Below are 22357 nucleotides of genomic sequence, written 5' to 3'. Positions count from 1 at the left end.
TTAACCACACACACCTATACACACACATCTACACACATCGAACTGCCCGATTACTCCCCCTTTTATTAGTTTTATGAAGGAGATGTCCAGTCAGTCACCAAGGCGCATGATGTGTGTGTGTATGTGCTCTGCTCAGCTCAGCTCTGTGTGTTCGGTGTGTTTGTGTCTGTCCGACACCGGCATTTGTTTTCAAATGTTTATGAACAGTAATTTACACACATATGGCTAACTCCATATATGCGGCTGTTCCCAAAATAAATTAGTTTAATCTTAATCTCGATGTAGTGCTAATGCTGTCGGAGTGCACCGGAACGAACGACACTATCATAATATCTTCTGAAAACAAATGCCAGTGTTCATAATGCGGCTTCTCCTCGTTTTCCCAGCATTCACTGGATTATCCGTAAATCATACAAACAAAACCAAAACGTTAATTTATCTGTTTTCCCGTTTTGGTTTAAAAACTTAATAACGTCGGTTTTTTTGGTTTTCCGAAAAACCAAAAAATGATACCGGTTCTTTTTTAAACTTTGTTAATATGTTTTGGATGCATATTGTTCTAGTATTTGTTCAGGCTGTTACATACAATTAGCCTCTGTTGCTACCTGCTGGTGGTGAGTAAATATTAAAATCAGTTAAAATTGACAACCGGTCCGCGATTTTTTTTTAATGTATCTGCCGGTCCTTGGCACAATAAAGGTTGGGAACCCCTGTACTATAGGACAGTAAAAAAAAAAAAACAGTTTAAAAGGGGAGTGATTAGTCAAATATGCATAAAGAAAAAGAAAGAATGCTAACTATAGGTAACATAAGATAAGAATAAACTAGTTTAAATGATTTGTTATTGGTTGTGATCATATTCTAAAGATGTTTGGATTATTGAAAAGTATACAGCTCCCTTTCATATGAGTGTTGAGAGCTGTATCCATAAATTCATCTTGTGCTCAAAGTGCACCAGTGCATTTAACTTCAACATTTAAAAAAAAAATCATAATATCAAAGCAAATTGCACACATTTTCTTTTAGTAAACACTGAAAACGGGTCCCACAGACCCAAACAGCACACAAAGGTAAAAGGTAAGCATATAATAATGTGTAATGAAACAAATACCAATAACTGTATTGCATTGTTTTCTTATGCGCAATTACTTCATACTGTCTTTTTCGTCCTGCATTTATTGAGCCCCCCTCAGAAAATAACTGGCCCCCCCAGTCAAATTGGTCTAGAACCGCCACTGCATGCATAAGACTACAAGAAAAGTCAACAGCCCACAGTATGAGCCCGATTCAAAGATTGATCCCAAATCATGTAGTAGGTTCAGATTTATGTTTTAAATTACACTTTAATTACATACATAGCTATGTTTACGTATGTAACAAGCTGAGACATATGTCTCCATAGTGTTTGTTTAAAGCAGATATGTATGTTAAAATAACACTGAATTATCATGCAGACACGTTCGCTGCCTGTAGTTAACATATTAACGTTATATAACTAGCTTTCCAAATGAATAAAGATGACACGTTTAAAAGAGGTCTGCACCTTTTAAAAAGCTAGCTAACACTGCTGCTAACGTAAGTTGCTCTTAATTGTTCCTAACTAATTAGCATGACCCCTGCTAGCAGGCCATGGAAAATAAGTCACATTATCTTCTCAAGTGACGAACAAACAACTAATTATACTAGTTGGTCGCAAACTTAAGCGAAGACAGTAACACGTGGGACATGTATTGGCTAATGCTAACTGAAAACACTTTGTTTTCACACCAGAATGACAAAAGTGCAGGTGGAACGTACCATTCTGAAGAGAACGAGGTGTTGAATTGTCCAAATAAGGCTAGCACACTGGGGAAAAAGAGGTTGAAAATGAACGATATAAAAGTAACTGAAAAAATAACCTCAACGTAACGATATATTGGTGATTCAGCAATTTTCTAAACGAAACGTGTTTTCTTTGAATACACAAGCACCGGGTAGTTTCAAATAAGTAGTACAAAACACACAAAAAAAAGTAAGTTGGAAAAGAGGGGGCACCCGGATTTGAACCGGGGACCTCTTGATCTGCAGTCAAATGCTCTACCACTGAGCTATACCCCCGATGATAACTGTACGGAAAAAGCAGAGTATTTAAACATTTAAGATTACACGTTATGTTGAAGGTGTATGGCGGTTCTTTGTATATCACCACACTTAAAAAGCAATGTAGCAAGATAACCTCTATGGTTTTTAGTCATAACGTGATCTAAAATGTAAGTTCACAGTGTAAACAATATAGTGGTTGTAGTGTCTCACGTTCTCCAGCAGAGGACGCCAAAACATACTTACCCATGTCACTAAGGACTCTCTTGTGTTTTATTTCATTCACAGTTTGGAATGAGTTTCTGTTTTAAGATTGAAAACATAAGGTCCCGATATGTACGTATTCATAGCAGTCGTTCTTACTGTAATGTAGTGGTAATACTTTTCTCTGTTGGGGTACTATCGTTTGCTCCTTTTAAGGTTTTTTTCGGATTCTCCTTATTGCATTTGAAGCTGCCTTCAGGTACTATGCAAAAACCCGTTATCCACAACTTTTAACTGGGATGTAAACATTCAAATCAATAATGAAGAGTGGAGGGTAATAAGATGCAATCTGTAAATATAATCCATTACAGGTCAAAGTCTCACAGTGAAACAGTAGAAGGATGTGAGCATAATCAGATACTTAAAATATCAAAACGAAAAGTATTTTAATCTAGTGGATTGTCTCCTATGCGTTGTGTTGGTACTTCTTCCACAACAAGTGAAGCTTCCTTTATCCGATGGTAAATGAAGGCACCATGCAGTCTCAGTGCTTCACGTTTGACTCCTCCTCGCCTTGAGGTCGCATCGGTATATTAATTGAAATGCCTGCATGCGAAGAAGAGGACGGTTCGTGTCCCGGTTGCTCATCATAGCCTGTACTTTACTTCTGAACACTTATTTTATTACTTACTTTTTCAATTAGTATTTGTGTTTGTTTTTTGGTGTTAAGAATCCCTGCGCCATCATGAATCCGCCCTGTGGAAGATGCAATAAACCAGTTTACCCAACAGAAAAAATTAATTGCCTTGATAAGGTAAGGTGATACAAATCTAAATCAAATTCACTTACCAGATATCCCTTTTATATTACAAATTCACTAATATACGTCGAGATTATAAATCTGCAAATTGTCTGATAATAAGTTTACTATAAGTTATGTAGCAGGCACTTAAGGCAGTGATGGAAGAACGAATCTACTCAAATATTGAACTTTGAGTGATTGATTCTGGTTATTGCATTTAGATATCACTTTAATGTTGACGCTGTTAAATATGGGCTTTTTTAACTAGGAATTTCCCGGTGAATCAGTTTTTATCTTTATCTTTAACAATACATAATCATTTATTTGTAGTTAACATGTACTATTAATCTGAACATGTCAGATTGACTATTAGATAAAGCTGTCAGTAAATGTAGTGAGGTAAGACTCTATATTTGCCTCTGAAAAATAATGAAAAAAGTAGCAGAAAATTGATATACTCAAGTACATTAAACTACTTAAAATATGACTTGCATTGAAGAGCTAGCAGATATAATACAACACATGTCATTAAACTAAAATATGTTGTACTTTATGCCATAGTATCCTCTTTGATGCTTTACCACTTTATAATTGTCTGTTTATGTGGCTGACAACACATGCACAATGACATATAGATACACACTAATACTCTATATAAAAACATTTTAAATGACACAGACACATAAAATGGAGTGAGAGGCGGAAAACCACATCCGCTTGACAAACATTGGCCAAAAACTTCTAAAGGCTATTTAAAGAAAGAGAAAACAAGATACTGTGTGTGTGTGTGTGTGTGTGTGTGTGTGTGTGTGTGTGTGTGTGTGTGTGTGTGTGTGTGTGTGTGTGTGTGTGTGTGTGTGTGTGTGTGTGTGTGTGTGTGTGTGTGTGTGTGTGTGTGTGTGTGTGTGTGTGTGTGTGTGTGTGTGTGTTTAATTGATTTAAATGATGTATGTGCCTTCATTGAATGTAACTTGCATTAAAGCAGTTCTTACATCTCAACAAAGATGTTATTTTATTTTGTGGCATTAAGTAAATCATGTAAACAGGTTACTAATTGAGTTGGAGAACTCTCCTCCATACCTTAATCTGGAAATTGACAGGGCCTATAGTTGCAAAAAGATAGTTTGAATATTCGAAGTGCAATTGTATGAGGTATTAATCCAGACAGAAGAACCTGCACAGAAGTTAGGCAATGTATAGACAGGGCAGTGGCAACATGTATATAAGCCACCCCAAAAAAGTATTATCAGTTTAAGTGGACCCTATATTTAGAATATTTTCACTGCTTTATCTATCTCTCTGACAGCCCTATCTGACAGGGAAGGGAAAGCGTTATCTATGCTCTCTTAAGCAACCAGACTCCATTGACTGAAACATTAGTTTTAGACCACAGGACACAGGTGTTTTTGGTATAATAACACTGACTAACCAATTCAGGCAATGGGAGACCAGACACTCCCATGTTCTTCGAAGTTAAATGAACCTTTTTGTGAATTGAGTCTGGTTGCTTTGAAGAGAGCACAGATAGAACACAAGTCTTAAATCTTATCTAATGTTACTCATTGAACCCCAATTAAAATAATTAAACTTATTATTTGAATAGCATCTAAAAACAATAACCATTCTTATTTAGTCTTTTCTCACAGTAACATCTCTTATTATTTGCACTTGTTTAGCAAAGAGGAGAATCAGCTGTGCTCTCATGTAGAGCAGTAAAGGAATGTTCCCACTCTGTCAGTGAACGTTGCATTAATGTCCTATTTTTTTCTTTCTTTTTTGCTGACTTAAAGTGCTTGCATTTGAACAATCAGCAAGACTTTTGAATATTTTACGCTTTGTCTCTGACTCTTTGCTCTCTTTTTCTCCATCAAGTATTGGCACAAAGGTTGTTTCAGCTGCGAGGTCTGCAAGATGGCCCTGAGCATGACGACCTACAAAGGCTTTGAGAAGAAACCTTACTGCAGTATGTGAGTGTTAACACCACACTGATTATCCTGCTTAAAACAGTTCAGAAAACCCAGAACATCTCATTCTGTATCGGGGCACTTACAAATGATATTTTTTTCAGGAAAGATTGCATTACAGTTGTCTTTTTTTGATTCATTTTGGTTGTTTAGTTCCGAATATAAATTCTAAAATGTTTTACTCTTTCGTTATTTCAGGCATTACCCCAAAACCTCCTTCACCATTGTGGCCGACACTCCAGAGAATCTGCGTCTCAAGCAACAGAGCATGCTCAACAGCCAGGTGAGACACCCGTGGATCAATCCCCTGTCTCTGCGTTCTTTCTTAAGATACCCTTCCTAATCTAGTTGCCGTCATCCTGACTCGAAATGTCTTTCCCTCTCTATCCGTCTCCTCCAATCAGCTCTCTGTCCGTCTCACAGCAGGAGACGGGGATGCACCTCTCAGCACAAATGGATTCCTTTAATTTAATCAAATGAGCCTTTTGACTGAAATGCTTGATTTCAATGTAAAAGTCTGGGATTTAACCTGAACAAAAATCTGAGCTTTGTATATTGTTTTTTCTTAAGGTCCCCTATTATACTGTTTTTCATCGATATATTATAGGTCTCAGATATATACAAAACATGTCTCTGAACAAGTGTTTGGCTCGAAATACCAAACAGATCATGCATTGCAGCATCCCATAATCCCCTCTGTTTCAGCCCTGTTTCAAAAGTGCTGATTCTCTGTCTGTTACTTTAGATGAAAATAAGGAGCCACTCCCCACGCCCCTCTGAGAGATATTTGGTTAAAAAGAACACAATGGTGCTCTAGGAGGAGATTCAGGTGATAAGGGGGGGGGGTTCCTTGGTTGGTGATTGGCTAACGGTACGTCCACACAGCAGCGTTAAAAAAATCTTGGAGGTGGGCATATCTGAAGCTTGGGGATTTTTTGCGAGCAACGCGACCAGCAACCAATCACATGAATCTCCCGCCCCCGACATACAAAGCAAAAAAGCCCGAAGTAAACTGGATATAAACTCCCCAAACAGGCGAAAACCTACCACTGTCTCTGCCACCTCCCTCCATGACTGGCTCCTCCAATTTGTATCCCGGTAGGTAAATAGGGACTGGTCATAAAGCACCGGGTGATTCCCTACATCTATAATTAATTTCTCCTCCATTTTTTGGAATATGAGGAAATGACCTGCGGTATGTCTCTCCCAGCATAAACGGGATTTGATTGGCTGATGCTTCCACCTCAGCTTCAAAAGTTGAACATTGCTCAACTTTTGAAGCCTGAGATGCCTGGAAATCTCCACTTTGCTTCCCACAATGCAGTTCGGCGAAAAGTGAGGCAAAGTGACGTCACCCCATTCAAAGTGAATGGGCAGAAGCGTTGGAAGATTTTTTTAACGCTGCTGTGTGGACGGGCCGTAATGGTTACTCAAGCCAAAAAATCGTTATGACATCATAAAGTGGCCAAAATCTGATCAGCCCATTTTCAGGCAGGTTTTTATATAAATGGATCAGGACAAGAGAGAGAGAATCTTTTTATCTGAAACTTTCAGAATCTCTTTACACAGAGGGGACACATGGTTATGTATAAAAGACATGAAAAAGTGGATTTTGCATAATAGGAGACATTTAAGTGATCAGAAACATCGACTGTAGCATATTTTAAAAATCACTTCCATCTCTTTTTCCTTTTGGTCTCTCTTGTGGCTTTGGCTCAACTTGGCCTTCATCGTACTTAATCTCTAATCTCATCACACTGTCCAAGCCAGCATTAAGCCCTGCAAGTCACGCAAAATTAAAGAGATTCCTTTACAGTTTGGATCTTACTTTAGGGATTGTGTTGTTACTTAACAGTTTCACAGTTTACTTACCTTTCTTCCCCTGCAAGCGTTTTCCATGAATTGAAATGATCAGTTCGTACTATCAATGTGGAATATTTACAAGGAGGTTATGTTTTCAGAATGGTTTGTTGCTTTGCCTGTCAGCAGGATTTCTAAAAATTATTGACCGATTTAGACGAAACTTGGTGGAAGGATGTCGCACGGGCCGAGGAGGAACCAATGCACTCATTATTTTTTACTTATGAAAATGCTCTTGGCAAACATCTTCACTCTTTGAATGCCCTTCTGGTTTTGTTTTGTTAAACTAAAATCTGATTGCTTAATAAGTACAGCCCTTTGTATCTGTTGACATGTCCACAGTAGTCCCATATGTGCCACATGGCGTAGTATTGGTGCCCCTATTTTTTTACTTCTAAAGATACTTGTAGAGATCTAACCCCCCTGCCTCCTTTTCAGTCATTTGTTTAAACTAGGTTAATCGACTCTGGCGTCTAGCTGAGAGACTTATTGGACTGCTATGACCTGCAAGGCGAGGGTTAAACCAATCCATCAAAGTACCGCCAATAGATTGTATTGTTTCTCTGCATCACACTTTCTCTTAAAAATCCATCCCAATGTCCTTGTTTTCGTGTCAACGTGAACTAAGAAAACAAACCACACATGTTAAACATTAGCACAAACGTTTGATGGGAACCACAAACCCCTCTTTGCAGGGAAAACTACAGCTACATTAGGCTCTTTACTTATGTGAATTTAAAGTATTTAAGGAACCAAATGATTTTTCAGAATATAACAAGTGTCTGAAACAAGCACCTGATGTTGCCACACAGATTAGCTCCATGTTTGGTAAAAAATCCTTTTAAACTATCATGTAACATATATTATTATGCTACGGGATGCTTAGGATAACATCGTGATCACATTCACACCAACAGTGGTTTCCTCCTCTCTCTCTCTCTCTCTCTCTCTCTCTCTCTCTCTCTCTCTCTCTCTCTCTCTCTCTCTCTCTCTCTCTCTCTCTCTCTCTCTCTCTCTCTCTCTCTCTCTCTCTCTCTCTCTGTCCTCTCGCCTCATCTCATCCAACCCAGCTCATTGTTTATAACCATAAAAGTCTCGGCAGTTAAGCTCTCTTACTAAGACAGCATATTCCTCATAGCAAGAACATGACTCACCACTATGTGTGTGTGTGTTTGTGTCTCAGATTTACTTTAAAGTAAACATTTTGGATTTGTTTAAGTTGCAAGTGTTTCCCCGGCGCCTAAACGTACAAAGAAATGTTACAAATAGCCTACAGTGTGTGTTTATGTTTGTTTGTGAATCACATTTAGCATAATTGTGCATGCTACCACAGGATATCTAATCCATTTTCTGTTATTTTCAAAAGCAACCCTCTTTGGGCTGAGAAGCTAACCTCAGGGGAATCATTTCAAAGACTGATGCATAACAAATTTGCAGGCGCTCTATAAGGAGGACTTTGAAAAGAACAAGGGCAAAGGTTTCAGCGTGGTAGCCGACACTCCGGAGATGCAGAGAGTGAAGAAGACTCAAGACCAGATCAGTCACGTACGTCCGGTTCGCCTCAAGAACTGAAGAGCATCAAATAATATAATAACACTAAATCTTCGTCATAAGTCATAACAGTCCGTCGTAGCTTTAGATGTAACGTCCTTTCAACCACTAACTATGTTTGTCTGCATGAACTTCAAATAAATGTCCCTTTTACGTGATTGTTTAATACATTTTTTATCCAATGCTGCATTCAGGTTATATTGAATTTATCATTGCTGACAAAATAAATATCAGCAACAAGTGCAGTTGTTTCTAATCCGCATGTAACACCTCCACACACTAACATGCACTCTGTGAGAAGTAGGCTTCAAGTTCAGTACACTTTAACACAAATTAAGGGGTCACAGGCAAAAAGTCAGTGAGTGTTACATACAGTACCACCAATATAATTGTATGAGCATTGAAGAAACAGCGAGATGTCTTTCAACTTGTACCAAGACACCATGAATGCAGCTCAAAACTCCATGTGAAGGATAAAAATATGCATGAATTGAAAATATAACAGATCTAATGAAACATTTCACTCCAAATAAGTAGTTTGTGACTTTCGCTGTCTTGCCAAGTGTGAGACGAGAAGATTGATACCACTCTCATGTTGGTTGGTTAAATATGAAGCCAACTCCCAGCAGACTGCTAGCTTAGCTTAGCTTAGAAACAGGGTGAAAACAGCTAGCCTGGCTCTGACCAAAGGTAAAATATGGGGTTTATGTAATTAATTAAGCAATACAAAAACAGAAGTGTCAAAAGGACATGTGTATTGTTACTGGGGATTATGTGTCAAGACTATTTCTTGGCCGTGACTTCGGAAGACTACGGATTAAACAAACAAGATCTAATGTGTTTGTGAGCGAGTTTAAGAAGTGCTGATAGGCAGATGTTAATTACCTGTGGACAGTGCCTGGCTATTTAGAGTCTTTATGCTAAGCTAAGCTAACAAGCTTCTGGTTGTAGCTTCATATTCCCAATAAGGACAAGAGAAGTATAAATCTTCACCTCTAACTCCCAGCAAGAAAGCAAATAGGATTATTCCTCTTCTAAAATAAGATTGATTTGACTGTACATTTCAGGCTCTTTACAAGGAGGACTTTGAAAAGAACAAGGGGAAAGGTTTCAGCGTGGTGGTCGACACTCCGGAGATGCAGAGACTGAAGAAGACGCAAGACCAGATCAGTAACGTAAGAAACGTATTGTTGGGCAGCCATTTTGTTTGACATTATGACTATACAGTTTCCTGTTTGAGAGATGGCCTAAATAACCACTGGAGAATGACGTATCCAGCCCAAGGACGTCATTTTAAGTCCACATAGAAGCTGTGGTAGTGGTTGCTATAGGGAAACTTAACATTTGCATGAGCACTGAATAAATAAGCCAATTGAAGAGGCAAACTGGGGAAATTGCAGATGTTCGATGATTCAGAGGTCTGGAACCTTTTCTTTGGTAGAGAATAGGGAAATCTGTGGGAAACAATTATGTTGATTATCTGCAGTAACTAGGACATTGTGTATAGAAAAGGCTAACTTAACAAGGATGATCAGATGCAAGAAACAAGTTGAGCAATTTCCCATAAGACACAACAGGAAAACATCCTGGTCCAATAACAAGATGGTAGATAGGAGATTTGTGGACTGGTACTTAACACCACTTTGATACACTGGCAGAGAATAACAAACTGCAGCAGGCAGCAGTGAGGGATCCTGCAGAGACACATTTCAGGCATTTCTCCTCGGCCACTGAGGAGCAGCTGCCCTATATGGTCAAAGTCTCTCAGCTGTGAACACACGCTCGCTCACACACACACACACACACACACACACACACACACACACACACACACACACACACACACACACACACACACTTAAACCAACACATACACGTTCTCTTTTTTGTCTCATGAGAGTTGTGGTTGCAGAAAGGAATGAAGGGAGATAAGCTGCATGTGAAAAAGACAAAATCGAGTAACTTATGTTTCCACTGGGAGCTTCCTTCCTCACTCTTTTTCCTCTCTTTCCTCCCAAACTCCCTCTTTTCTTCCTAATTTCCATTTTCTTTCCTTCCATCCTTTCTTTCTTCCTCCTTTCTGTCTTTCCTTTTTTAGTTTTCCGTCATTATGTCCTTTTTTTTTATCCTGTTCTTTCTTTAATCGTCCCCCCTCTCTTTTTTCAAGTCTCTCACTCTCCTCCAGTCTTTTCCCATCAGATCTATGTCTGTTTCTCTTCCTGAGGTCTATTGAGGACACCCACTAAGTGTCCTCTTCCAGCCTCTAAAAGCTGGAACTGCATTTGATTAATTTCATCGAGGCTGTGGGATTATCCCTCTCTCTCGGTCCCCTGGTGGACTCACTGGAAGTTGCATTAAGCGTCTCAACACTGGAGTTTCTCTTCAGTGAGATGTGGAACGTTATAATGAAGAAGTCACAACCCTTTCTATTTCTTTTCATCTTTGAATACTCACTTTTGTGCAATTAAAATGGTAATCTGAACATATCCAACATTTCTTCTGCTATAATTCCATAAGAAGACAAAGCCCGCATTAAGCAGCAAATAGAAAATGTTAGTAGAAGCTCAGAAAATTAAAATTAGCCAATAGTTCTTCACAACATTCTTCTCTAATCAATCAATCTGCATATAGGTAATTGTTAATAAGCTAATTTAATTTATATATATTGAATGTTCAAAAGTAGATATGTAAGGCTGGAGATATGTAACATAGGTTTTTGAGAGTTTCACATTTCACATTTTTTGTTTTTTTTAAAGTGTTTTAAAATGAGAATATAAAATGCACCAAATCTAAAAACATAAAACACACAGGCTTAAAGGTTTCTCAAAACGGTTGCCTCTGCAGCAGAGATAAACCCCTCTCCCCCTGCAGCAGAGATACACCCCTCTTCCTCTCTCAGCACCTCCTAACATGGTGAGCTCCCTCTCAGAGAGACGTTGGGTCAGCAGTCAGATTTGATGTGGCTTTAACATGTGTGTTGCTTCCTGTGTGTGCAGATAAAGTACCATGAAGACTTTGAGAAGAGCAGGATTCGAAAGTGACGCACCTCCTCCTGAGAATAGACAAGGTAGGAAACATCCTTACACCTTCTGACACTCTTATTCAAATCACCAAATGCAATCATATATTTTTGTATTCACTTTGTGTGTGTAGACTATGAGGAACAACCCAGCAACCCTGAGAGATTCAGTCAGCCGCCAGTCGGACAAACGTGTCCTGCTGCGGTAGCACCACCTAGTGGAGGGGTAAGGCTAATACATAAACATTACACTCATAAGCCAAAAGTATAATGGACACCTGACACTTATGCAACTGTTGAACATACAATTGCAAATCAATGGGTCTTAATGTGCTGTGGGAGCATCAGAGATCCAACACTGATGTCTGGGGATCAGTTTTGGCTCACGGTCTGTATTCCTGTTCATATTTAAAGTGTTGGATATGGTTGAAGTCAGGGCTCTTCTTCCACACCAAACTGGATAAAACATTTGTTATGGAACTGGCTTTGTGCACGGTGGTCATTACAAGTAACAATTGCTGGCCTTAATCTACAAAATGTCACTTAAAGAGACATGACAACCATTAAGAGTCAAAATAACCACAAGAAACTGAAAAAAGACTTCAGAGGGACACTGAAAACTACGAAGAGATACAAAAGAGCTGCAAAGAGACATGAGACTACAAAACATTTTTTTACAAAGACATTCAAAATAGCTCTAGAGACTCAAAACAACTAGAAAGAGATGCAAAACAGATATAAAGAGACCCACAACTTTGAGTGTCAGCAACCTGCCAGTGTAGTTGTGTTGATCATGTTTGTATTACAGTATACAAGTGTGTGTTTAGGATGATTCAATGCAAATCACCCTGTTTGGAGTCTTTATGTCATGTCAGTGCAGCTGTGTTTGATTATTTCCTGTGTGTGTTTGATCCCTCTCCACAGAAACGTTACCAGGCTGTGTACAGCTACACGGCAGCAGATGCAGATGAAGTTTCTCTGCAGGAAGGCGATCTGATCTTAAACGTGGAGCAGATAGACGAAGGGTGGATGTTCGGGTGCAACCAGCGCACGGGGCAGCGCGGCATGCTTCCTGCTAACTACGTTCCGACCCGTTGTAAAGCTAACAGACACCCCTTCAGCATGAGATGCCCCTTGTTCTGCTGTGACCATCAACTATCAGGCCTAAACTCCAAAATCAACTCGTAGAAATGAAAAGAAAGAATCAATCCCAACTCTCCTTTGCCTTTTTTTCAATCGGAGGGTTAAAAAGTGATAGTGTCCGATGGGTTCTCAAAAATGTGATTAGTTGGAATGACATTTCCCTTTAGGAAAACGGTGTGATAGTAAAGTTTGATGTATCTGTAACTGAAACTCACGGAAGAGGAAGTAAGGGGGAAAATATTCACAATGAAAAGAAACATTGGTAAATAAAGCCAACGATAACAAAACAAAAAAAGCAGTTTTTTCTTTCTTCTCAGGGAAACGTTTACCTTTTTATTTACGTGTCCTTCAGCTTTAAAGTTTAAATGCATTCAAAGTGTCAAGTCATGACATTTTTCTGATTTGAATAATTTTGCGGGCATTATTTTGCTCTACTGCACAGATCGTACACCTACTACATTGTTTGGTGGACTGTGGAAGAAACTCAGTGTGGGAACATTGTTAGGATTAGGAGTACTTCATTCACAATTGTACGCAAGTTCAAATACTGCTAATACTAATCCTAAAGTAGATTACTTTCTTTTTACTCTAACCACTGATGATAGTAAAAACCATAATAACATATAAATTACTTTATTCAAAAACAGATTGAACATTATTAAACACTGTAATAGAGGAAAATGTGACCAAATCTTAACTGGTTGTTTAAAAATAAGGCAAAAAAACAAACATACAAATGATGCGTCTTAAGTTAAAACAATAGCACTTTTTTTTTTCTTTTTAATTATTAAACACAAAAATGTCCAACACACAAAGAAGAACATTTCTGTTTTAGTAATTGACTAGTTCAATTTTTTTTCTTAAACGACGTCTTCAAGCTGTTAGAACGGGTTTCGTAGAGGAGAAAAAGGCGACTCGCTTGTCAATTTTGTTCCGTAGCTTTGATGGCAGCCAGGTCAGCTGCTCCTCAAAAACCTCAGAGTTTTCTGCTATTAGGTCCTCACACAATCTACAGAGGAAAGACAAACAGACCGTTTAGATTCTGAAAACACATTTGTCTCGTTGATAACAAATAACTGATAACAAACACCTGTTGCTCCGGCAAGAACTGATGTGTTTTACTTTTAACATTTGCTTCTTTATGGGTGCAGGGGGAGATGCTGCAAGCTCACCTGCAGGAATACAGGCGCTAGTGTGGGAAAGTCACCACAGACACCCGATACCACAATATAGGCACGTGAACTCATTTGGCAAGGTCTAAATGTGACGATCATTTAAAATGTAAAAGTTCTGCAATCCAAATTGAAATGGGCCAAGTTTACCAAAGTGGCCAACTTGTACCCCTGTATGCAATGGCAATAGTGTATTCTATCATACAATCACACCAACAGAGGGAACCAACAACAACCAACATTGGGGTCACAGTAGCAACAATTAATCACAATTTAATAAAAAGGATGCCAGAAAGACGCACATAACATCGGTTAAATTAGTTTATTGTTGGTTTGTAAGCGAAACAGAAAAACCTTCCTGATATTCATGAAACTTGGTAGCAGCATGGCCCAAGGGAGAAGCCATAACATTTGAGCAGATGTGAATCACTTGATTGATACAGGCATAACTTTACACTTGTAAAAGTCCTTGGTGGAGGACATCACTCCGTTTTAGTTTTAGAGGTGGATCTAGGTAGCTGAAGTTTATCTTGGTTAGGTTCCAGCTCAACATAAGAGACCTTGTATAAACCTCTACCCATGCGTTTTTCTTTATAAAACACCGTTCTGGTTCGGTAAAGAGAGCATTTTGCTATAGCTCATCATCCACAAAACCTGAAAGTACAAAAGTTATTGCCTTACAGGTTTAACATTACCTAAACATTTGCAGCAGAACTGCAACAAGAGGAAGTTTTATGTCATAAAAAACAGAATATCTGTCTATATCAGTTTTGGACTGAAAAAAAAAAAAAAACATCATTTTGGATTTACAACAGGGCAATAAACCATGAGGATTCAGAACAAGAAAACACTTCGCGACATTTCTTGGGCCAAACCATTAATCTAAAATGATTGGGGTTTTATAAAAAATAAAATATCAGTTACTGAATTTTTTTTTATAAATGATCCAAAAATCACATGCGTCACTGGCTGGTCAGAATGAGAACTTTCATAATCCTCAAATGCTTTGAGGGTTGAATGAATACAATTCAATTCACCAACTAATCTCGATTGAGTCATTTTAATCCTTCACTATAAACATGGCACAGACTAACCATACATAATAACAATGTAAAGCTCATTAGCATAACACGTGTCCTCCTGCACACAGGGCCAGAGAGTATATATAGCTGTGAGTGTTTAAAGGGTCTCTGTGGACTTTGTTAAAACTGCTTAATCATGTGTGAACGGGGACGACGTGCAAACACACTCACACATGCTGCCAATGTACATAACGAGTGGTGGGAACAAGAGGGGCATGTGACTAACCACCAACACATCAGAAAGTGAGCAAAGATACAAAATATTAACTCAGACATTTTACGTGGAAGGTTGAACAAACCTGAAGAGGGAGCACGGCTGGGTCTGAAACATGAACACGTCTCTGCACTGGTTTTGTGATGGAGCCCTCAGAACAGCCACCTGACATATAAAGAGGTTTAAACAACAACAAACAGCACATGAGGATGGATGACAGATTAATTACTGGAATTATTCTTTCCATTTTAAAATATTTAAAGCCTCTTCAGAGAAATAGTGAAACAAGCAGCAGAATATGAATGAAACTAGTTATTGGTGTCTGGTATTTTATTACAGTGTTCTTAATATAGTTCGCCATCTGTGTATTTAAAAAAAATGTTGTTTTATATTTTATGTATGCACCATGACATCAAGTCAAATTCCTCGTACGTTTGAACCTACCTGGCAATAAACCCGTTTCTGATTCTGGTGGTGATGGCAGTAGGCCCACCAGTTTGGCACAAACAAAAAATATGTGTACAACTATAAAAAGATATGCACAAACGTTTGTATGGCTATTGTTGTTCCCAGAAGATTTACATGATTTAGGTAAAAGCTGCAATTTCATTACTGATGAAACTCCTGAGGGGATCTGTGAACTTGAAGCGTTCCGTTAAGATATGCTAACTTCTACCCCAAAAAGGTAGATGCATTTCTTATTGAAAGTGAAACACAAGACATACCGAGTCCATGAGGAGGCACATGTTGCTGCTTCCTCCGAACACGACAACATCGCTGTCCCTCCCCAGGCACGCGCCGAGTGACACACTCTGGGGAACAGGAAGGTGGATACAGAAAAAACACACCGTTTTCTGAAAACACTATGCTCCACTTAAAGCTGACGTGACAGAAGGAACTACCTGGGCTTGTCCTTGTGTTGGTGCGTCATTTCTTTCCACTCTTTCTTCTGTGTGTTTAACTGCCAGACATCATCTAGCAGAGAGAGGTTAGTGATGAAAGTGCAGATTAAACCACAGGGAGCTTCACAAAACTAACCACTTGAGCAATGATGATGTCCTTTGTTTTAAAGTCACACTATAATAAAAACAGCCCTGGCCAGAGACAGACGAGAGTTAAGACCATAATACAAATGAAGAAACAATGTTTTTATAGTTTCAATGCCAGGACCTCTGAAGTAAATATTTCTTATTGGAAAGCGTTCAAACAACCACAAAATATCTACAAAGACACACAAAATTGACCACAAAGAGCTGCAAAACATGTTTCTGCTCTATTTTCTGTCCTTTGTAGTCATTTTGTAGGTCATTTTAAAACTAGTTGTGGTCGTTTTGCATGTCTTAATGCTGACCCATCATCAGTCTATGAGGCAGAGAAGACTTGGAGCATACAGAGATTAACACAGAAGCCTTTTAAATCGATACATATTCTGTGGCCGACACTTACTAAGAGTGTTTCCGTCTATGCCGAGACCGCCGTAAATGAAGAGCGTGTGATCTGATGTTGGTGTCATGGTGAGCATGGAGCGGCCCAGAGGTGAGCAGGATGGGGAGAAGTCACTGGTGGGGGGGGGAGCAAAAGAGGTCAGTTTTTAGTCATTTTAAAGTAGTGTTCGCTATAATAAAAGGTTATAACTACAGTATGTGTGAAAGATTGATGAAGTTTTACAATTGAGTCCAGGTCCAGGTGTCCAGGTCTAAGCAGAACATGTCCAACTCAAGCGTTTCCTGCAAACACAAACGTGTTCGTAATTTGACAGAGTTTACTCATCATAACCATATTAGTATGTACGGTCAAAAGGACACTTCCTATTTACATGGTCAGAAAGTGTGCAGACACCAGGACGAGGATGTCACTATTTTTTTTTTCCTCATAAACTACAGCTAACAACCGTATCACCGTGCAGAGGGAATAGTGCACTGTATTTGAAAAGAGGCTTGGGACAGCGCAAAACGTAAAACACTTCTTGCAAACTCCTAGGTTGAGCTGTAACGCTAGCTGGCCTAGTGCGATGACAGCTCCCTCCTGCACAGGGATATGCTCGGTAGGTGTAGTGCGGTAAAAAGGAAATAGTTCCTGATTTCTGGGAAAGTGTAATAACATTTTGAAAATATATTTTTAGAGTGCCATCAAGTTCCATTATCATGAAGAGAAGGCAGACATCATTACTGCTGATATCTCAACCCACACAAAAACAATCTAAATAGAGAAATAGACCCAATAAGTAAAAGAAAAAATAAGTATTTTCAATTTGTGGTGAACTGTCCCTTTAACTACCGAGTATACAAGTTGGTAAAGCAAACTCACCACGCCACCAGAGATGTAACCTTTGTTTCCCATAAGAGCACTTGCATGGCAGCCTCTGGGCGCAGGGGCAGGACCCTGGACACAAGAAAGAAATAGACAAATAAAACGCAGATAAACACAAATAAATACTACAGCCCTCTCTGTTAACTACAGGATTACATGAAATCATGTTGCACTCACCCGAGTCTCTGGCGTACTCCACATGGCCGTATGTGGTTCATAAACACTGACTTCATTGTTCCAGCCCCAGCACCTGAATAAAACGTCTCCAATGGTTGCCTGAAAAAGACAAGATTGGAATATGATGAGTGCCAAACAAGCAATATGCTAAAGTTAGCATACAGTAAGCTGCATGGTTGTTATTTACCCAGGACATCTCCTCCACGACAAAGCTTGCTGATGTTGTGTTCTGTACCTGTCCTATCGTCTTACACGCATATCCACCAAAGTAGATTAATCTGAGCCAAGGAAAAAAAAAAGGAACACGTCACATGTTGTACGAAAACTGATAGTAGTTTGTGATAAATCTAAAGAAAAAACATAGAAATCCACCTTTTCATTTTAAAACCTCCTCAATATGTATCATTTACAGCTAATCTTGGTGTGCTGCCGTGTTATTTCACACACACTGACCTGTCTCTATGAACCAGCAGGAGTGTTTGTTTCGAGGTGAGGGTGTCGTTCCCTTTGTGTCGGTCACTTTCTTCCACATGCAGCTCTGCTCTGTGAGATCAACGCTGAACATCTACAAACAGGAGAGTACAATTCATTGGAATCAAGAAGCTGCCATCTTTATCATGGAGTGAGATTTATAGTTTGAGATATCTTTCATTGCTGCTTAGGATGTGCATCAGTAAAAACACTTGATTCTGTCTACTTCATCTCAGGTTTTTTTTGTGTTATCAAAGCCTTTTTGATTGCCTCTGTGTAATGCTAAGCCTGTCAGACAGCCATCAGATCAGATAACAAATGGATAAACTGCATTTTTCTTGTGAACATACCCTGGGCTTGACATGATGTACAAGACAAACTTCATATCTGGCATTCAAAACAAGTTTTAAAAATGTAATGTCCCTGGACGAGCTCAGCTGGCTTTTGAAATATCTTTAAAGTCCCCCAAAATAAAATGGGTGAGGCCGCTTTTATCCACTACGCTCCCAAACTGTGGAACACCCTACCAGGAAATATCTGAGAGGCCAACTCAGTGGACATTTTTAAACGACAGTTAAAGACACATTTTTTTTCTTCCAATTAGCGACACCCCACTTTTTATATGGTCTTTTAATATTTGGTTATTTTATATTGTCAGGTTTTGCATTTTAATATTTATTTGACCATTTTATTAGCAAGATTCCCTTTAAGTTGATGTTTTAGGCATTTGCATTTATTAATTATTTCATTTTTATTATTAGTGTCTTTTATAGGTATTCATATTTTATTTATTGATTTTGTTTTCCTTTATTATACCAAAAGGGATCACCATTTCATTGTGTTTTATTTTTGTATTATCATACCGTTTGCTGCCGTGTCTCAAATTGTTGAACTGCTACATAATCTTTTTTTATTTTGTTTTGTTTTTTGCTGCATGTAAAACTCTGGTTGTGTTTTAAATCGTGATGTGAGCCTTCTCAAAGCACTTTGAGCTGCACCTGATGCATAGTGCTATACAAATAAAGCTTATTATTATAATAATACACTGTATCCATTTTTAAATTGTGCCAAGTTTAGATCTAACAGACAATGCCTTACAAAAGATCTGGGTTAAAGCAAAAATGTTGCACAGCTAACAGAGCTCAGAGCTTTTTATAAGTCTGTTTATTTGTTCAAATTGTTGCCTTTGTTCCATTTCTTGAATCCAAAACCTGCACGTTTTTTTAGAAGTACATTCCCTTCATCCGGTTAATCTCTGATCTCTTGTAAAAAGAGACGATGTACCCTAAAAAAAAAGTATGTATTCTTAAGAGGACATTTCAGTAATACCAAAAGATACCCCAAAAAAGATTTTGATACAAAACTGAAAAGGACATCTTCATAATTATTTGACACATAATGGCAGGAAAAATAAACTTAAATGTAAAGCATATGCAGCATCTTGTTCCATGAATAATGTACAGAAGGAATTTTAAGTCATCAAGTGGAGTGAAAGACACTTTTAAAAAAGGGGCCATATTATGCTCTGGTTAATTTTTGTGACTTACTGTGACACGTTTCCTTGCTTTAATGTTCAAAAAGCTCTTAATTGTTCTCATACTGCCTGAGCTGCACCTCTTTTCACCCTCTGTCTGAAACCAGAGCCCAGTCTGCTCTGATTGGTCAGCTGGCCGGCTCTTGTGATTGGTCAACCGCTAAGAAATGTGAGGGCTAACTAATAAAAGCACAAGTGATACATAGTGACGTCACCATGTCGGAAGCAAACAAAGTAGTTGATTGTATGTGACCGTTTTTTTGTATTGTTTTTTTGTTGTTCTTCTTGGTAAGGTCACTCTTAACCTCTCAATGAGATGTGTACCTGGTTAAAAACAGGTGTGCAGCTCAATGACTGCAGTTTAAGGACAATACACAAGGGCCACAAACTGCTTCCGCTGCTTTTACAAACAACACGCTTGTTGGTAGTCAAGGCAACTCACCTGGTTTGTGTATCCAACAGGGTCGCATCCTGCAAAGATGTAGAGTGTGCCGTTCAGATAAGAGCCACAGGAGCCGGATAAATCTGGTGGTTTGTCACCGTTGATATCCCTCATCTCCCTGGGACACAAAAAAGGAAAAGGTTGGTAAGGTAAGAAACAGATTAAATGTGACCTCAACCCTTGTGCTTGGTTTGCACTATAGTTGGCTTTTTAATCTGGGATTTATTCAACAAATTCCCCTTTAACTGCACCCTTTTGCAAAGTCCCTGCTTCTTGTTTTCAACATTTCACATGGTCGAGGCCGACATCCACAGCTTTAAATGTCAAGGCGACACAGTGTTCATATCAGCTGATTAAACTACATCTTACCAGGTCCCACTGTACAAATCACAGAGCCATATCTCATCACTGGGCAACACAATGTCCTCTCCACCAACTACCTGAGAGGAAGAGGAGGAGATACAGTCAAAGTATGAACACATCTTGTACCTGTACTCTTATCTGAGGAATAAAGCCACAAAAATGCAGATTTTAGATGTGTGAGTGGTTAAAAGCATCAAAACAAGATAATGACTTGTTTAGTAGATAAATGTTGTACTCTTATAGCAACAATGGGGATGCAACAAGATGCACACTGGGAAATGCTTTCTTTGTTGGAACATGTTTTGCTCTGCGGCTATAAAGTTGCTTTTGAGAGCTCTCAACTTCTGGTTTCTGTAAACAGGTGTACACTCAGTAACCAGTTTATAGGTAATCCAAAGTGAATGCAGCAGTCATGATATAAATCCTCCTGTCATGATGTGTAGTTACAATAACACTATTAAATAAAAGTTGTTAATTCAACTCTATTGTCAATTTGAAGTCAGGTGTTGTTTTCCCTCCATAGACATATCAATAAGGATGGACAAATGATAAAAAAGAAACAAAATACATCTGCCTAAAAACTCCTGTTCAAACCAGTTTGAAGAACACCTGAGGCTAAAGGTCACGATCAATCAAAGTTTTAAATTATTCATGGTAAAGTGGTAATGTCATTATGTCAGCATGCTACTTTACACTGAAGGTTGTTTTAAATGTGCTATATAAATAAATAAAGATTGAGATTGATTACACAACAACCAGAACATTAAAGTAACCATTGGACACACAGATCATGGATACTTTAAAAAGGCAGATATTTACCTGTACAGGTACAACTAGCCTGTGTTTCTCACCTTGTAGCCTCCCCACACATACAGCGTGTTGTCCTCTATGAACGCCGTGTGACTGCATCTCTCCAGCCGGCTCTCCGCGGCGCTCCTCTCCGCAGCAGCAGCAGCATCCCCGCAGCTCCGGTTCTCCCGACGCAGCGCTCAGATAAAAACAAGTAAAATGGGCACCGGAGAGAGGGAATGCTGTGAGGAATGTTGTGGCGGTCAGAGAACAAGGATCTGCTGCTCCAGGCTACGCAGAGAAAAGCCGACTGGATTGCTGCGTTCACGGAACGTGTTTTACAGGCTTTGCTGTCATCACTTATACTCCTCCCATTATCAGGATCCCTGTTGTTCTGCAACGGTGCGTTTAAAGTCACCTTTTAGGGTTGCACACATCTTTAGAAAGTCGGGGTACTCTTCAATTACTATTTTAAGTGTTTCCATTGATTTATAATTTAGTTAATGTACATTTTCTCACTTTTAGGTCACACTTTCTGCAGTTTACATCAAAAATAAAACTGAGAAATTGACATGTTGACTCCCTTATCGCAGGTGTGAGTGATTGCGTTAATAATGAGTGCATAGCATTCTGTAAGGCTTTGCTCGTGCATGTTGGCCTAATGCCAGAAGGCAATCATTAAGTGATTAGCAGCACCTGTGCTTTGAGGGAAGTCTGCTCTTCAACAATAGGACTTTTTTCCCAGGTGAGTCTAGGGAGAATATTAGTGCCAGGCATAAGACAACATCAACCAGAGGAGGACGATTTAAAAAAAATGTTGTCAACGGTACAACAAGATTGAAACTTTCAGTATGTGTGCCAAGCTTTGGAAAAAATTTGATAATTTTTGTATTTGCATTTTGAGAATAAAGTGAAAATGTGGAGAATGTGGGAAGTTCAGTATTAGTACCAGGCCTGAAAAAAAACCATAAGATTATCTTTTCTTTCAGTTTGCAATAAATATGTTCGGTAGTAGGGAGAAAAGTTGCAATGTTGGGATCAAACATCAAACTTTAAGGTTACATCAATCAACTAACGTTAGCAACCATACTGAAAGCTCTACATTCTTACTTTTTTCTATTATTCCTGGCCCTTTTACTCTTCCATATACTCATGTGAGTCTTTTTTTTAATGTTGTTACT

General features: G+C 38.8%; 1 protein-coding gene, 1 non-coding gene and 1 pseudogene across 2 annotated transcripts; 1 reads left to right on the top strand and 2 right to left on the bottom strand.

Annotated features, from left to right (window-relative positions):
* Positions 1–2025: 2025 nt before the first annotated feature.
* trnac-gca lies at positions 2026–2097 on the bottom strand. Its single transcript has one exon. It is a non-coding gene; the product is annotated as a tRNA-Cys (tRNA).
* Positions 2098–2885: 788 nt separating this feature from the next.
* LOC117473817 lies at positions 2886–13046 on the top strand (annotated as a pseudogene).
* Positions 13047–13239: 193 nt separating this feature from the next.
* LOC117473461 (kelch domain-containing protein 1-like) lies at positions 13240–21613 on the bottom strand. Its single transcript, XM_034119039.1, is given in 15 exon segments — positions 13240–13631; positions 15176–15255; positions 15816–15900; positions 15993–16065; positions 16537–16649; positions 16759–16817; positions 17398–17472; positions 17578–17676; positions 17765–17855; positions 18031–18043; positions 18046–18142; positions 20025–20142; positions 20394–20464; positions 21239–21375; positions 21595–21613. Coding segments are annotated over 15 exon segments (1266 nt in total). The 3' UTR covers positions 13240–13495.
* Positions 21614–22357: the final 744 nt, after the last annotated feature.

Source organism: Trematomus bernacchii, unplaced genomic scaffold (assembly GCF_902827165.1).
Source record: "Trematomus bernacchii unplaced genomic scaffold, fTreBer1.1, whole genome shotgun sequence".
In the NCBI taxonomy this organism is placed as follows: Eukaryota; Metazoa; Chordata; class Actinopteri; order Perciformes; family Nototheniidae; genus Trematomus; species Trematomus bernacchii.
The sequence above is the reverse complement of the archived record's forward strand: the minus strand, read 5'-3'. Positions and strand labels throughout refer to the sequence as shown.